The sequence below is a fragment of the Nicotiana tomentosiformis genome, chromosome 5, assembly GCF_000390325.3.
Source record: "Nicotiana tomentosiformis chromosome 5, ASM39032v3, whole genome shotgun sequence".
Lineage (NCBI taxonomy): Eukaryota > Viridiplantae > Streptophyta > Magnoliopsida > Solanales > Solanaceae > Nicotiana > Nicotiana tomentosiformis.
In genome coordinates, this window is record NC_090816.1 from 1,523,782 (window position 1) to 1,537,935 (window position 14,154).

At 38.3% G+C, this 14,154-nt stretch overlaps 2 protein-coding genes across 2 annotated transcripts; both read left to right on the forward strand.

The window, feature by feature from the left end:
• Nucleotides 1–1,698: 1,698 nt before the first annotated feature.
• On the forward strand, nt 1,699–2,391 carry LOC104091431 (NDR1/HIN1-like protein 6). The gene has a single exon (XM_033654869.2). The coding sequence runs from the start codon at nt 1,699–1,701 to the stop codon at nt 2,389–2,391; it is 693 nt and encodes a 230-aa protein (XP_033510760.1).
• An 8,602-nt stretch (nt 2,392–10,993) lies between these two features.
• On the forward strand, nt 10,994–12,967 carry LOC138891714 (uncharacterized). The gene is made up of 2 exons (XM_070175467.1): nt 10,994–11,648; nt 12,897–12,967. The coding sequence occupies exons 1-2, from the start codon at nt 10,994–10,996 to the stop codon at nt 12,965–12,967; spliced, it is 726 nt and encodes a 241-aa protein (XP_070031568.1).
• The last annotated feature ends 1,187 nt before the right edge of the window (nt 12,968–14,154 follow it).

Here is a 14,154-nt window from a genome sequence, read left to right on the forward strand (position 1 = left end):
GAGGTAATTCTTACAACTACTCCTAACAGGAATGATTTTTAATCTCCCTACGTTTAGACAACGAAGGGGAGCCTTAGGGTAATGTTAAAGTTGTTTCCTTGTGACCTATATGTAATGGGATTAATTGGTTGGATACTTGAGACACATAATCTTTCTAGGAACAAATTCTACAACGATAGGCAGAAAGGCATGATTAGTTCTACAAATCTCACTACACTGACCATAGTAAACTGGTCCTTCTTACGGGACTATCCTTTGCATTAGTTATGATCCATCTAAGGAATGAGCATTCCCCGGAGTCAAATCCCATGGACTATAAGGAAAAGATAGAATCTTGCCCGGCAACAACAGCAGCTGATTCAATAGCAGATGGTCTTGGAAAGAATCTTTCATTCGATGCTTCTGATTCGAGCTGTGGAATTAGCCATTGATACTTGCATCAAGGTAAGCTGTCTATATCACATCCCTTTAGAGTATGGTCCTTCTCCTGAACCTGCGTGAACACGAGATGTTTTGTGTACCGGCCTGTCCTTTTACATTTAGGCGATATCCGATCATCTTGACCTCGACAAAAAGTCACCACATTGATCATTCATAAAAATTGTATATTTTGTTATAATTATTTACTCAAAGTCTAATAATATTGATAGTACGTGCTGACAGACTAGCAAAATAAAGTTTGGCCGAGGAAATAAAAAAAAGATAAGACTTTGGGGATAGAAAATTATATTCATGTTTCTTATTTGTTTTAAGTTTGTTAATTTTTCATTAATCTACTCGAAACCTTGCGCGTAAATCTCGGCAGTTTAATCTTTATCCCCACACCATTATCTGGTTCCTGTCTTTGTCATTACCAGAAACCTTTCTCCTCCCACCTTTGCTTCTCTTTTTCCTCCATTTCGTCTTTTACCTCATCAGAAATCCTACAAAAGAAAAAGGAGAAAGAAAAAAAAAATTCTTCTCCAAAACCCAAGTTTATTCTTTTATTTGTTTTCCGCAATTATTACCACCTGAGATTTGATCTCTCAAATATATATAAAGGTTCAACATTTACACATGATATCTTTTCCAAATAAAATGCAACACTGAATTCGACTCCCAGGTTTTATCTCTGATTCATTTTTAGAATTGTTTTAACCCCACATTTTCATCTTTAATTTCTTTGGTTTGATACACAATATTATTTGCAATATTCTTTGACAATTTACTTTCCCTCAACAATTCCGATTGCATCCATTACAATACTGAAAACAGAATTCAACAAAATAAATGCTTCTTCATTCTATAACAATATATTTTTCATATCATGCATATTTAATTTGACGCTAGTATATACAAATTTCATTTGAAAACTAACCATGTCATTTGAAAACTTAAGTTGCTAAAATAACCACATGACTTTTATTTTCTCAATAAAGTTTTCAATATGTACCCTCACGTCTCATTTTTTTTATATCATGTGGCAAGCTTTACGTGTGAGTTTGTTCTTTTTCATACCTCAAACACGTGAAAATTCTTTTTTGATACTAAATAAAAGTGAGATTCTAATCAAATATCTCTGTCGCGCTGATATCATGTTAAAGAGTATAATAACCTAAATTAAGTTTTCGACGTTTCATACCTGAAAACATGATGATTAATATCAAATTTGAATCCACATGCAGAAACAGATAGAAACAAAGAGGAGAATTTTGAAGAATGTCAATGAGAAAACCTTTGCAGAAGCCACCTGGTTATAGAGAAACTGGAATACCAATTCAAAGGCCACCACAATCATCATTCTACCCAGAAAAAAATAATTCGCGCAGAAGGAGTTTCTGCTGTTGTTGTTGTTGTTACTTCTGCATCTTCTTAATCTTCTTAATCCTCTTATTAATTGCTGCTGGTGCCATTCTATATCTCTGGTTTGATCCAAAGCTCCCTATTTTCCACTTAAAATCCCTCGAATTCACCAAATTTAATATCACTGACAGTCCAGACGGGCCTAAATTGAATGCACAAGCAACAGTTAGTGTAGAGCTGAAAAATCCAAATAAACAGCTCAAGATTATTTATGGAAAAACAAACATAGAATTGAAAGATGAAGATGGTGTAAATTTGGGTAATGGAAACGTTCCAGGCTTCGTCCAGGGGACGAAGAATGTGACAGTGGTTAAATTTGGTATTAAAATGAATGAATTGTTATACGTTGAAAATGTCGCGAAAGTAAGAGATGGATTAAAGAACAAGAGTTTGAAGGTTTCTGCTGATGTTGGAACTGGTTTTGGAATTGGATTTAGTGGTTGGAAAAGTGAAACAATTGGAGTTAGAGTGAGTTGTGGAGGTTTGAGCTTGAAGCAAATGGAAAATGGTGCTGCACCAAAATGCCAGATTACTGTGCTTAGCTGGTAAGTAACAAGATTACTTGTAGTTAAAATAAATTGAGAAGAGTATTATAGATGAAGTACATAATAAAAATAGAACACAATGTAAAGAAAAAGATATCTATGTAAAGGATATTAACAAGTTGAAGTTAAACCTTAGTTCTGTTGGTAGGTTCATATTAGTTCGAAATATATTTGCTAAGAGTCTTTTGATATTGGAGAGGATTTGTATGTCAGTAGAAAATATAAAGAACGTCAAAATAGATCGGAGCTAAATGGATAGTAATGATTCATATAGGACCGACTCCGACTAGCTCGAAATTGAGGCTTAATTGTTGTTGTATGGGATTTCGTGAACCAATTATTGTAGTTTTTATACATTTAGTTAAAAGTTATTTTTTAGTGAAATATAGTTACTCCGCCTACTATATTATTGTAAAGGCGTTCTCTTAACGAACCTTCATTGTTTAATTTGCATGATTCATCAGAGGCGGAATCAGGATTTGAAGCCAGCTCCGTCCCGGGCATGCATATAACCAGGCAGGAGGAATAGGAGTTACTACAGTGCTACGTTATACACAACATACCACATATATTTACTTTTGTACATATTATGATTTATCTATATGATTTTGGATAACTCAAGCCAAAAGATATAACCCTATAGATAGTTAAGATGCATATAGTGCTTTAAACACCTGGTATATATATTACAGCCTACAGGTGATGAAGAGAAATGGTAAGAATGAAAGGAATGAAGTATAGTATTAGTTGAATATATAGAAGAACTAGAGGTGTTTGTGCAAAATTGTCAAGCCCCTATGTATACTAGGAATGACAATATGAGCATGTACTATGACTAACTTGTAATATAGCAGTATCTTTTTAAGCAAAAAAGAAGAAGAAAAAGAAAAGCACTATGGGTGTTTATGTTAAGAAAATATATGCATTCATCATTTCTGCCAGGGGTGTACGTGGACCGAGTTGGTTCGGTTTTTATCTAAATCAAATCAAACCAATTATATCGGTTTGGATTGGTTCGGTTTTATCGAGTTTTTCGAATTTTTTGTTATATGAATATTATTTTAATCTTACTTTGTTAAATTTTTGATAAGTAAATACTAGTATATGTTTAGTAAAAATTAAAAAAATTGACAAATATATGATAGCACATGATAGTTATTTTTTAGTCGTCTGATAATAATTTTACGTTGATGTACACTTTCAAGGTTAACCAAATTTAATAATTAAATATAAAAATAAATATGAACTTATATAATGATATGTTCTATTTAATTTTAAATTATCGAAATACCATTTCAAATTCGAAAAAGATATAAGAATTTAATAGATCTTGACATATGAATATGGAAGAACAAAGAGATTGACAATTTCACTAACACTTGACAAGAAAGTGATCATACAATCCATTATTTAAAGTTAATAAATATGGAGCATTTCATATTTAACTAAATATTACATCCCATAAGAAAATCACAAATATTTTTAGATATTTTTTAAAGAAAATTCTATAAAAAGTCTTAAAAGTATACATAAAAATTATATATATATTTATATGTCGGTTTGGTTCGAAATTTTTACTCAATACCAAACCTAATCAGATTTTTTAATCGGTTTAGTTTGACTTTTCGGATTTGTGCGACTTTCCAGTTCGGTTTGAACACCCCTAATTTCTGCTATTTGATTTGGTTCTTTTTTTAATTTTTTTTTAATTACATCAAGAGGAGAGGAGGGGAAAGGAAAAATGAAAGGGAAAGGGGATGTTACGCTATTGATGGGGTTTGAATCCTCCACCTCAATTGTGGAAGACAGAGGAGCTACTAAGCGAGCTAGTCGTCAACCCCTAGTAAATACTTACCAATTCTCATAACAATTTAAAAGATTTATTCTTCTCCCTAAGACACAATTTTAAATATTAAAACACTCAGCAACAACAATGTATTTCAGAAACTTTAGTACGTATCCAATTTTTTTAAAGCAGCTATAGAGATATTATTCATCCATCCAAAACTGCAGATCTCCAATTCAAAGTATCTGAATATCATCGGCATTGGTCGATTGAGCCGAGGCCATGTAATCTCCAACACCAATCTTGCTTTGCACTTCTAATGTATGTACAGTTTGGCATGACGATAACCATTTGTTGAGGATTTGTTCCCTCAAGATTGTGTTGCTCAACCTTATGTCCAAATTAAAAATTTCAAAATCAGCCTCTAACCCAACAATGAGAAGGACGACTCTAATTTTTATTTTTTTTTGCGTCTCGATAGAACTGAGAAAATAACTCGATATAAACGGGACTGACATAATTTTTTAAAGCAAAAGCAGTTTTAAACAAAAGAGTCTTAAAAGGAAAAAGTTATATACGATAACTAAATAAAAAAATAGTTACTAAAGCCTCACAAAGTTACTTGTAGTATCTCAAAAAGTTGTTCACAATACATAATACCTGGACTTGTATATAAATAGGAAAGGCGTAAAGTTGAGACTTAAGTACGTCAATAACATCATCACCTCACTTTTCTTATCAAGCCACTCAAGAATATAAGAAAATGTATGGCTAAGGATCAGAATTCAGTGGCAACAACCATATTCATGGAAAAGGAAAAATATGTAAAAAAAACCTGCAAAATAAAACTGCCAAGAATAAACTTCCAATTGACAGCGTGAAAACTAATATATGTTGTTGCCTCTGCACAAATTCTTTTCCAAAACTGTTTTCCAATAACAACAATAACAAAATCATTCTAAGAAAAAAAAAGGATCTCGAAAGAGAGTTGATAATAGAAGAAGTTATGGAAAAAATAGTGTAAGTGAAAAATTGATCTTGTACGTCTAAAATGTAAGGTAAGTGATATAAACGTAATGAATAAACTCCATAATATTCACAATACACATGCGAAAAGCAAGTAAAGAATGAAAGAATCTAATCATTCTTAATATTGACCTGGTTGTGAAACGTAAAAAACTAATGCAGTTCCATCACGAGGTGCATCTTTCTCAAATATAACTTTGTGCATCGAATGTCCCTGAGACAGTGCAAATATATAGTATAAAAAATCCCATGTTTTGGACAAAATTTTAATAAAATAACAAAATAGATGCCAAAATATATGCAAAGATAAATCTTTCAAGACACTTAGTGCATATAAATGTCCTTGGGACACAAAAAAGAAGCACCACATTTTGAACAAAACTTTAATAAAATAACAAAATAAATGTCAGAACATATGCAAATTTAAAGACCAAGAGGAAAATGTTGTAACAAGATAAAAGGCTTAAGTTCTAGTTACTCTCTTTGCATTGCGTTCCAATCACAAAAGGCATTTGATCGGTCAACTCAGGCACAAATGATGCGGACCTAAAACAAATGTGGGAAATAATATACTGAAAAAGATTATGTTTCCTTGATCTGGATAGAATGACTAACACGCTTATATACCTTATTTTGTCTTTTATTCACTTGTTTTGTTGTCTTATCATATCCTAGTTGATTTGTTAACCTATATATGAAGTGTTGGTTCAAATGATACCTATTACCAAAACAGAATATTATCAGGACATGAAACTTGGTTCAAGGTTATAATACAATTAGCAGCATGGACCAAAAACAACCTGTATACGGTCGAAATAGATTTCGGCCCTCGTATGTTTGATCGAGTTCGAATGGTAAGCGACCTGAGTGAGACTTCGAGATGAGTTACGAAGATAGTACTAACAAGCTTCGAGCTCCAAGACCGATCGAGGAGTCGGCTCGGTATCATTATCGAGCCCATGACCAAATCGAACCGCAAGGCAACGTGAAGGTAGTCGGAGACGCACAGACCGATTGACACTCACCCCGAATGTCGAAGACACACAGACCGATTGATACTCACCCCGAATGTCGAACTCGAACCAAGGCCGAGGGCTCGACCCAATACCGAGCTCGAGCCAGTATCGAGTTCGCAGACAAGAGTCGTTGCAACCGTACTAGGGGAGAGAATCTTGGCGGGAATCGAGGAAGAGACAATTCATCATAGGTTCTCCACTATATATTTTTTATTATAAATAAAGTAAGATCCCTCTACTATAAAAGGGGGAATCCCTGTAAGCACAGGGCAGGTGGACACATTGTAAAAAAAGACTACTTCTCCGATGGAAGAATAAATCTCTTGAGCTTGTTTTACTCAGCATACTCACTCTCCTTATTCAATAATTCATATCCCGTTTTTATAGCCAAGAATCTAAACATTTCCACTTTTAGTATGATTTATGTCAAGCTATATCATATATTCTTAGAACTACTAATAAATTCAACTATATCCGATTTTTCGGATAAACGGTTTGGCGCCCACCGTATGGCTAAGGGTAACAGTGGTTGTTTGATACAAATCTGCAATACACACTAGTTTACAACTTCAAATCAACAATGGCAAACCCTCGATTGATGGCTTTATCTATCGACCACGAAGCCGACCTTCAAGATGAAACCAACAACTTGACACTCAGGGCCGGAAGGCTACTTAACGATGTCACCGAAGCTCGAGTCGAAGTGCCACTAGATGTCAATTCACAAGTGGCTCTTGAGGCGAACCAACGTTCCGAACTGGAAAAAAGTATTCAGGGCGGTACTCGATCCGTAGCTCGAGATACCCATAATGTGGAGGAGATCGGAGTCAGCTTACGGATGATCTTCGAGATGTTACAAGCCCAACAAATAGCGATAGCTCAGTTGCAGAGCCAAACTCAGGTACAAAGCAGGCCGGAGCCCAATCCGCTTCGAGAAATCACCCACAGAACGGAGCCAGCCATAGTGAAGTCAAACGAGCAAGAATCGAGGACTACTTCCGAAATTACTAAACTGCTAGAGGAACTCACAAAACGAGTCGAAGACAACGATAAAAAAATAAAAATATATAATTCTAGGGTCGATCAGATCTCGGGAGCTCCACTAATGATAAAAGGGCTGGATTCAAAAAAAAATCGTACAATAGCCTTTTTTTCCGAGTGCAGCCCCAAAACCAATCCCCAAAAAATTCCGTATGCCCCAAATTCCCAAATATAACGGTACGACCGATCCCAACGAGCACGTCACCTCTTACACGTGTGCCATCAAGGGTAACGATTTGGAAGACGATGAGATCGAATCCGTGTTATTGAAAAGGTTCGGAGAGACCCTCTCGAAGGGAGCGATGATTTGGTATCATAATCTGCCACCAAATTCCATCGATTCTTTTGCCATGTTAGCGAATTCGTTTGTAAAGGCACATGCTGGTGCCATAAAGGTTGCAACAAGGAAATCGGACCTCTTCAAAGTAAAACAAAGGGGTAATGAAATACTGAAGGAGTTCGTGTCCCGATTTCAAATGGAACGCATGGAATTGCCACCGGTCACAGACGACTGGGCCGTCCAAGCTTTCACCCAAGGGTTAAACGAACAAAGTTCAGTAGCATCACGTCAGCTGAAGAAAAATTTGATTGAGTATCCAGCAATAACTTGGGAGGATGTACACAACTGATATCAGTCAAAAATTAGGGTCGAAGACGACTAGTTGGGAGTTCCTTCCGAATCCATGCATCAGAACATGACAGCTATTAAAAACTAGAGGGACATCGACAGAGAGCAAAGGTCGAACAGAGACCGATATCAACCGTACATGGCAGATCGAATGAACAACGGTTCAACGCGCAATGCCGCTCAGAATAATCGAAGGAATGATCGAGGACAAAATTCTCGGGGGCTTATGAGCAAGGGTGGATTTGATAAATATGCCGATCCTATAGAAGCACCTCGGCTATCGGAGTACAATTTCAGCATCGACGCATCGGGCATTGTATCGGCGATCGGAAGAATCAAAGATTCTAGGTGGCCCAGACCCATGCAAACCGACCCTTCCCAAAGGAACCCGAATTTGATGTGCAAGTATCATGGTACGCATGGCCACAGGACCGATGATTGCACACAATTGAGAGAGGAGGTAGCCTGTCTATTCAATGAGGGCCACCTTTGAGAGTTCCTCAATGACCGAGCCAAGAATCATTTCAGAGAAAGGGACGCTAGCAAAAAAGATAAACAGGAGGAACCTCTACATATCATTCATATGATCATCGGTGGGGTCGATACTCCACAGGGACCCGTGCTCAAATACGGCAGATACCGACCGTAGGGGAAAAATGAACTCAAGGTTATGTACCCGAGGGCACTTTATCATTCGGAATTGAAAAAGCTGAGGGCATCTCTCAACCTCACAATGACGCTCTGGTAATTTCTATCCTATTAAATAAAGTTCAAGTTAATCGTGTCTTAGTGGATCCATGCAGCTCTACGAATATCATCCGATCTTGGGTAGTAGAGAAGCTCGGTTTACAAAATCAAGTCATGCCCGCAGCTCGGGTCTTAAACGGCTTCAATATGGCCAGTGAAACAACTAAAGGGGAAATTATTCTGCCTGTAAATGTAGCTGGAACCATCCAAAACACCAAGTTCCATGTAATCGAATGTGATATGAGGTACAATGCCCTACTCGAAAGACCATGGATCTACAATATAAGGGCAGTGCCTTCAACTACACCAAGTGATGAAATTTCCTACGTCGGACGACGTGAAGACAGTGTACGGGGAGCAACATGCTGCGAAGGAAATATTTGCGGTCGATGAGATAACACTGATACAAACGTTATCGGCCTTAGAAAAGTCGAGCACAAAAGATAGGCGAGAAACCAAGTAGCAATCGCAGCCACCAGTCTCGACCGAATCGGTGAAGCAAGAAATAAAAGATGACGAGGAAGAGTTTCCGACACCTCGAGCTCTCATCGTCCCTGATGACTCCGACACCACCAAGTCAACAATCGAAGAACTGGATCAGGTTATATTAATCAAACATCTACCCGAGAGAAAGGTATACCTGGGAACAGGGTTGACCCTCGAACTCAGGCAAAAACTTGTTCAATTTCTTATTGATAACATAGATTGTTTTGCTTGGTCCCATTTAGACATGACAGGGATCCCACCATCGGTAACAACGCACTAGCTAAGCTTGGACCCTAGGTTCAAACCGGTGAAGAAAAAAAAGAAGACCTCAATCCAAGGTAAAACACGCATTTGTAAGAGATGAGGTAACTAAACTTCTAAAAATAGGGTCGATTCAGGAAGTAAAATATCTCGAATGGTTAGCCAATGTGGTTGTAGTCCCCAAAAAGGGAACAAACTTAGAATGTGTGTAGATTATAAAGATCTAAACAAAGCATGCCCCAAAGATTCTTTTTCACTGCCTAGCATCGATCGCTTGATCGATGCTACAGCCGGCCACGATATCCTCACTTTTCTTGATGCCTATTCCCGGTACAATCAAATTAGCATGAACCCGGAGGACCAAGAAAAAATTCATTTATCACTAAGTATGGAATCTATTGGTATAATGTAATGCCATTCGGGCTAAAAAAATGCAAGGGCTACGTACCAACGCCTAGTGAATAAAATTTTCAAAGAACAAATAGGTAAATCGATGGAAGTTTACATTGATGACATGATAGTTAAGTCCCTGCGCGCAGAGGACCATTTGACTCATTTACAGGAAACATTCAAAATTTTAAGGAAATACAACATGAAGCTCAACCCCGAGAAATGTGCCTTTGGGGTTGGATCGGGCAAGTTCCTCGGGTTCATGGTGTCGGATCAGGGGATCGAGATCAACCCCGACAAAATCAAATACATCGAAGACATCACCGCCGTGGATAGTGTGAAAGCAGTGCAAAGGCTAACTGGACGGATAGCTGCTTTAGGCCGATTTATTTCAAGATCATTAGATCAAAGCCACGAATTCTTCTCTCTGCTCAAAAAGAAGAACGATTTCACCTGGACCCCAGTATGCCAACAGGCACTAGAATAACTGAAGTGGTACCTATCGAGCCCACCATTGCTTCACACTCCGAAGACAGATGAGAAGCTTTACTTATATTTAGCGGTATCGAAAATCGCGGTAAGTGGCGTCCTAGTTCGAGAAGAGCAAGGTACGCATTTTCCTATTTATTATGTAAGTCAGACCTTAGGAGAGGCAGATACTAGATACTCACACTTAGAGAAATTGGCGCTTGCATTGATAAGACCCTCTAGGAAGTTAAGACCATACTTTCAGTGTCACCCTGTATGCATTTTAATAACTTACCCACTTCAAAACATTTTGCACAAGCCCGAACTATTGGGCCGACTGGCCAAATGGGCCCTCGAACTCAGTGGGTACGATATTGAATATCAACCTCGAACGGCCATCAAGTCCCAAATTTTAGCAGATTTCGTGGCCGATTTCACACCAACCCTCGTACCCTAAGTTGAAAAGGAACTCTTATTAAAATCGGGTACATCATCGGGGGTTTGGACCCTCTACACAGATGGTGCTTCAAATATGAAGGGATCTGGGCTAGGCATCGTATTAAAACCTCCCACATGTGGCATTATTAGGCAATCCGTCAGAACTACTAGATTAACTAACAATGAGTCCGAATACGAGGCCATGATTGCAGGTCTCGAGCTAGCTAAAAGTTTGGGAGCAGAAGTCATTGAAGCCAAATGTGACTCTTTGCTAGTGGTGAACCAAGTGAACAAAACTTTTGAAGTTCGAGAAGATAGGATGCGGAGGTATTTGGACAAACTACAGGTAACTCTACACCGTTTTAAAGAATGGATCCTACAACATGTGCCTCGAGAACAAAACAGTGAGGCCGACGTACTCGCAAATCTGGGGTCGTCGATCGAAGAAGATAAGATCGACTCGGGGACTGTCGTTCAACTTTCGAGATCTATAATCGAGGGAGGGAATGCCGAGATTAACTCCATAAGCTTAACCTGGGATTGGAGGAATATGTATATTAAATACTTAAAGAACGGAAAACTCCCATCGAACCCTAAAGAATTGAGGGTTCTACGAACCAAGGCTGCTCGATTCACGTTGATTGAAGATGGAACATTGGACAGAAGGATGTTCGACGGACCACAGGCAATATGCTTGGGACCAGGAGACACCGATTATGTTTTACGTGAGGTCCATGAAGGCACTTGTGGAAACCACTCCGGCCCTGAACCACTAATTCGCAAAATCATCAGAGCAGGAAACTACTGGGATAGCATGGAGAAGGACACTAAGGAATTCATTCGAAAATGTGATAAATGTCAAAGGTTTGCACCAATGATCCATCAACCTGGAGAGCGGCTTCATTCACTCATTTCTCCATGGCCATTCATGAAATGGGGAATGGATATCGTCGGCCCTCTACCATCGGCCCCATGTAAAGCTAAATTTATTTTGTTTATGACTGACTATTTCTCTAAATGGGTTGAAGCACAGGCGTTCAAAAAAGTAAGAGAGAAAGAGATTATAGATTTCATCTAGGATCACATCGTGTGTAGATTTGGTATACCAACAGAAATAACATGTGACAATGGTAAGCAATTTATCGGTGGAAAGGCGACGAAATTTCTCGAAGATCATAAAATAAAAAGGATACTGTCAATACCATATCATCCTAGTGGGAACGGACAGGACGAATCAACAAACAATATTATCATCTAAAACATAAATAAAAGATTGAACGAAGCCAAAGGAAAGTGGAGAGAAATTTTGCCCGAGCTCCTTTGGGCATATCGGACAACATCTAAATCTAGTACAGGAGCTACTCCATTTTCCTTAGTGTATGGCTCCGAAGCTTTAATTTCGGCCGAAGTCGGGGAACCAAGCGCAAGGTTCTGACATACATCGGAAGAATCAAACTACGAGGCAATGAATACTAGCCTCGAATTATTAGATGAAAAATGAGAAGCGGCACTGGTTTGAATGGCTGGACAAAAATAACGAATCAAAAGGTACTACAACAGAAGAACCAACCTTTGCCATTTCAAGACCGGGGACTTGGTCCTAAGGAAGGTCACCATTAACACTCGAAATTCTAATGAAGGGAAGCTCGGCCCAAATTGGGAAGGACCCTATCAAGTCCTCGATATAGTCGGGAAAGGGTCATATAAACTTGGAGCAATGGATGTAAAACCATTACCAAACAATTGGAACATATCGCTTCTCAAATGATATTATTGTTAAGGTATGATTTTCTCTTCTCTATCGTCTATATACGTATACTCGACACTAATTGTAGGAATTGGACAAAAAACATCAAGACCTCTGGTTTCAAAGCACGCATTGTACTCTTTTTTCTTAGTTCGGCTTTTATCCCAAATGAGTTTTTCCGGCAAGGTTTTTAACGAGTCAACAACTATGTGCTACCCGAGGACAAATCAATAGTATCCGAGGCTCCTTCGTAATCATCCTCGAATACTGGGGGGCTACCAACCGTAATAAATCAAGTCCGGCGCAAGAAAGTTATTTCATATCAAATTCATGTCAAACAGGGTCTCGATAGAGAAAAGTGTAAGGGCCAAATGGTCAAGACGAACCATGCCCACGTAGTTTGGCTCGAACTCTGGCACAGGATACAAACACATGTATAATGACTTATAAAGGATAACTTTTTTTTCTTTTTCAGATATTTCACACTTTGAAAAGATCTTCCTGCTTCATGATTCAAACAGGAGCTTATGGGCTAAGATACTTTGAGTTCGAGTTCGAAAACAATCACTCACTCAATTATTAAAGCCTAAGGGCTATCTTACTTCGAGTTCGAGCAATCACTCACTCGATCATAAAAAGCCTACGGGCTAAGATACTTTGAGTTCGAGTTCGAAAACAATCACTTACTCAATTATTAAAGCCTAGGGGATATCTTACTTCGAGTTCGAGCAATCACTCACTCGATCATAAAAAGTCTACGGGCTAAGATACTTTGAGTTCGAGTTCGAAAAAAAATCACTCACTCAATTATTAAAGCCTAAAGGCTATCTTACTTCGAGTTCGAACAATCACTCACTCGATCATAAAAAGCCTACGGGCTAAGATACTTTGAGTTCGAGTTCGAAAACAATCACTCACTCAATTATTAAAGCCTAAGGGCTATCTTACTTCGAGTTTGAGCAATCACTCACTCAATCATAAAAGCCTACGGGCTAAGATACTTTGAGTTCGAGTTCGAAAACAATCACTCACTCAATTATTAAAGCCTAATGGCTATCTTACTTCGAGTTCGAGCAATCACTCCCTCGATCATAAAAGTCTACAGACTAAGATACTTTGAGTTCGAGTTCGAAATAATCACTCACTCAATTATCAAAGCCTAAAGGCTATTTTACTTCGAGTTTGAGCAATCACTCACTCGATCATAAAAAGCCTACGGCTAAGATATTTTGAATTCGAGTTCGAAAACAATCACTCACTCAATTATTAAAGCCTAAGGGCTATCTTACTTTAAGTTTGAGCAATCATTCACTTGATCATAAAAGTCTACGGACTAAGATACTTTGAGTTCGAGTTCGAAATAATCACTCACTCAATTATCAAAGCCTAAGGGATATCTTACTTCGAGTTCGAAACGTCTATTCGACTACTAAGCCTGTGGGCTATTCTTATTTTTCGAGTTCGGGCAAGCACCCACTCGACCACTAAGCCTGTGGGATACTTTTATTTCGAGCTCAAGCAAACACTCGCTCGGCCATAAAGGCTACGAAGGTCGAATTCGATGAAATCACCTAAATCCTCATGAAAACATCCGCAATGCATGAATGAAATCAAACCCCAAACCCAAGCCAAATGCTCTTCGTACAAGGTGAATCGGGTGAACAGTAACCCCACAGCGGCGAAAGGGCCACCACGCCTCCGTCCAGTGGCGAAAAATCACAAAATTGGTCTCA

What these genes read in the sequence shown, in the direction of transcription:
- LOC104091431 (XM_033654869.2), top strand. Translation starts at nt 1,699, where the DNA reads ATGTCAATGAGAAAACCTTTGCAGAAGCCACCTGGTTATAGAGAAACT.
- LOC138891714 (XM_070175467.1), top strand. Translation starts at nt 10,994, where the DNA reads ATGCGGAGGTATTTGGACAAACTACAGGTAACTCTACACCGTTTTAAA. An exon ending in CCCTCTACCATCGGCCCCAT is followed by an intron (nt 11,649 to 12,896) that starts GTAAAGCTAAAT and finishes TTTCTTTTTCAG; the next exon opens with ATATTTCACACTTTGAAAAG.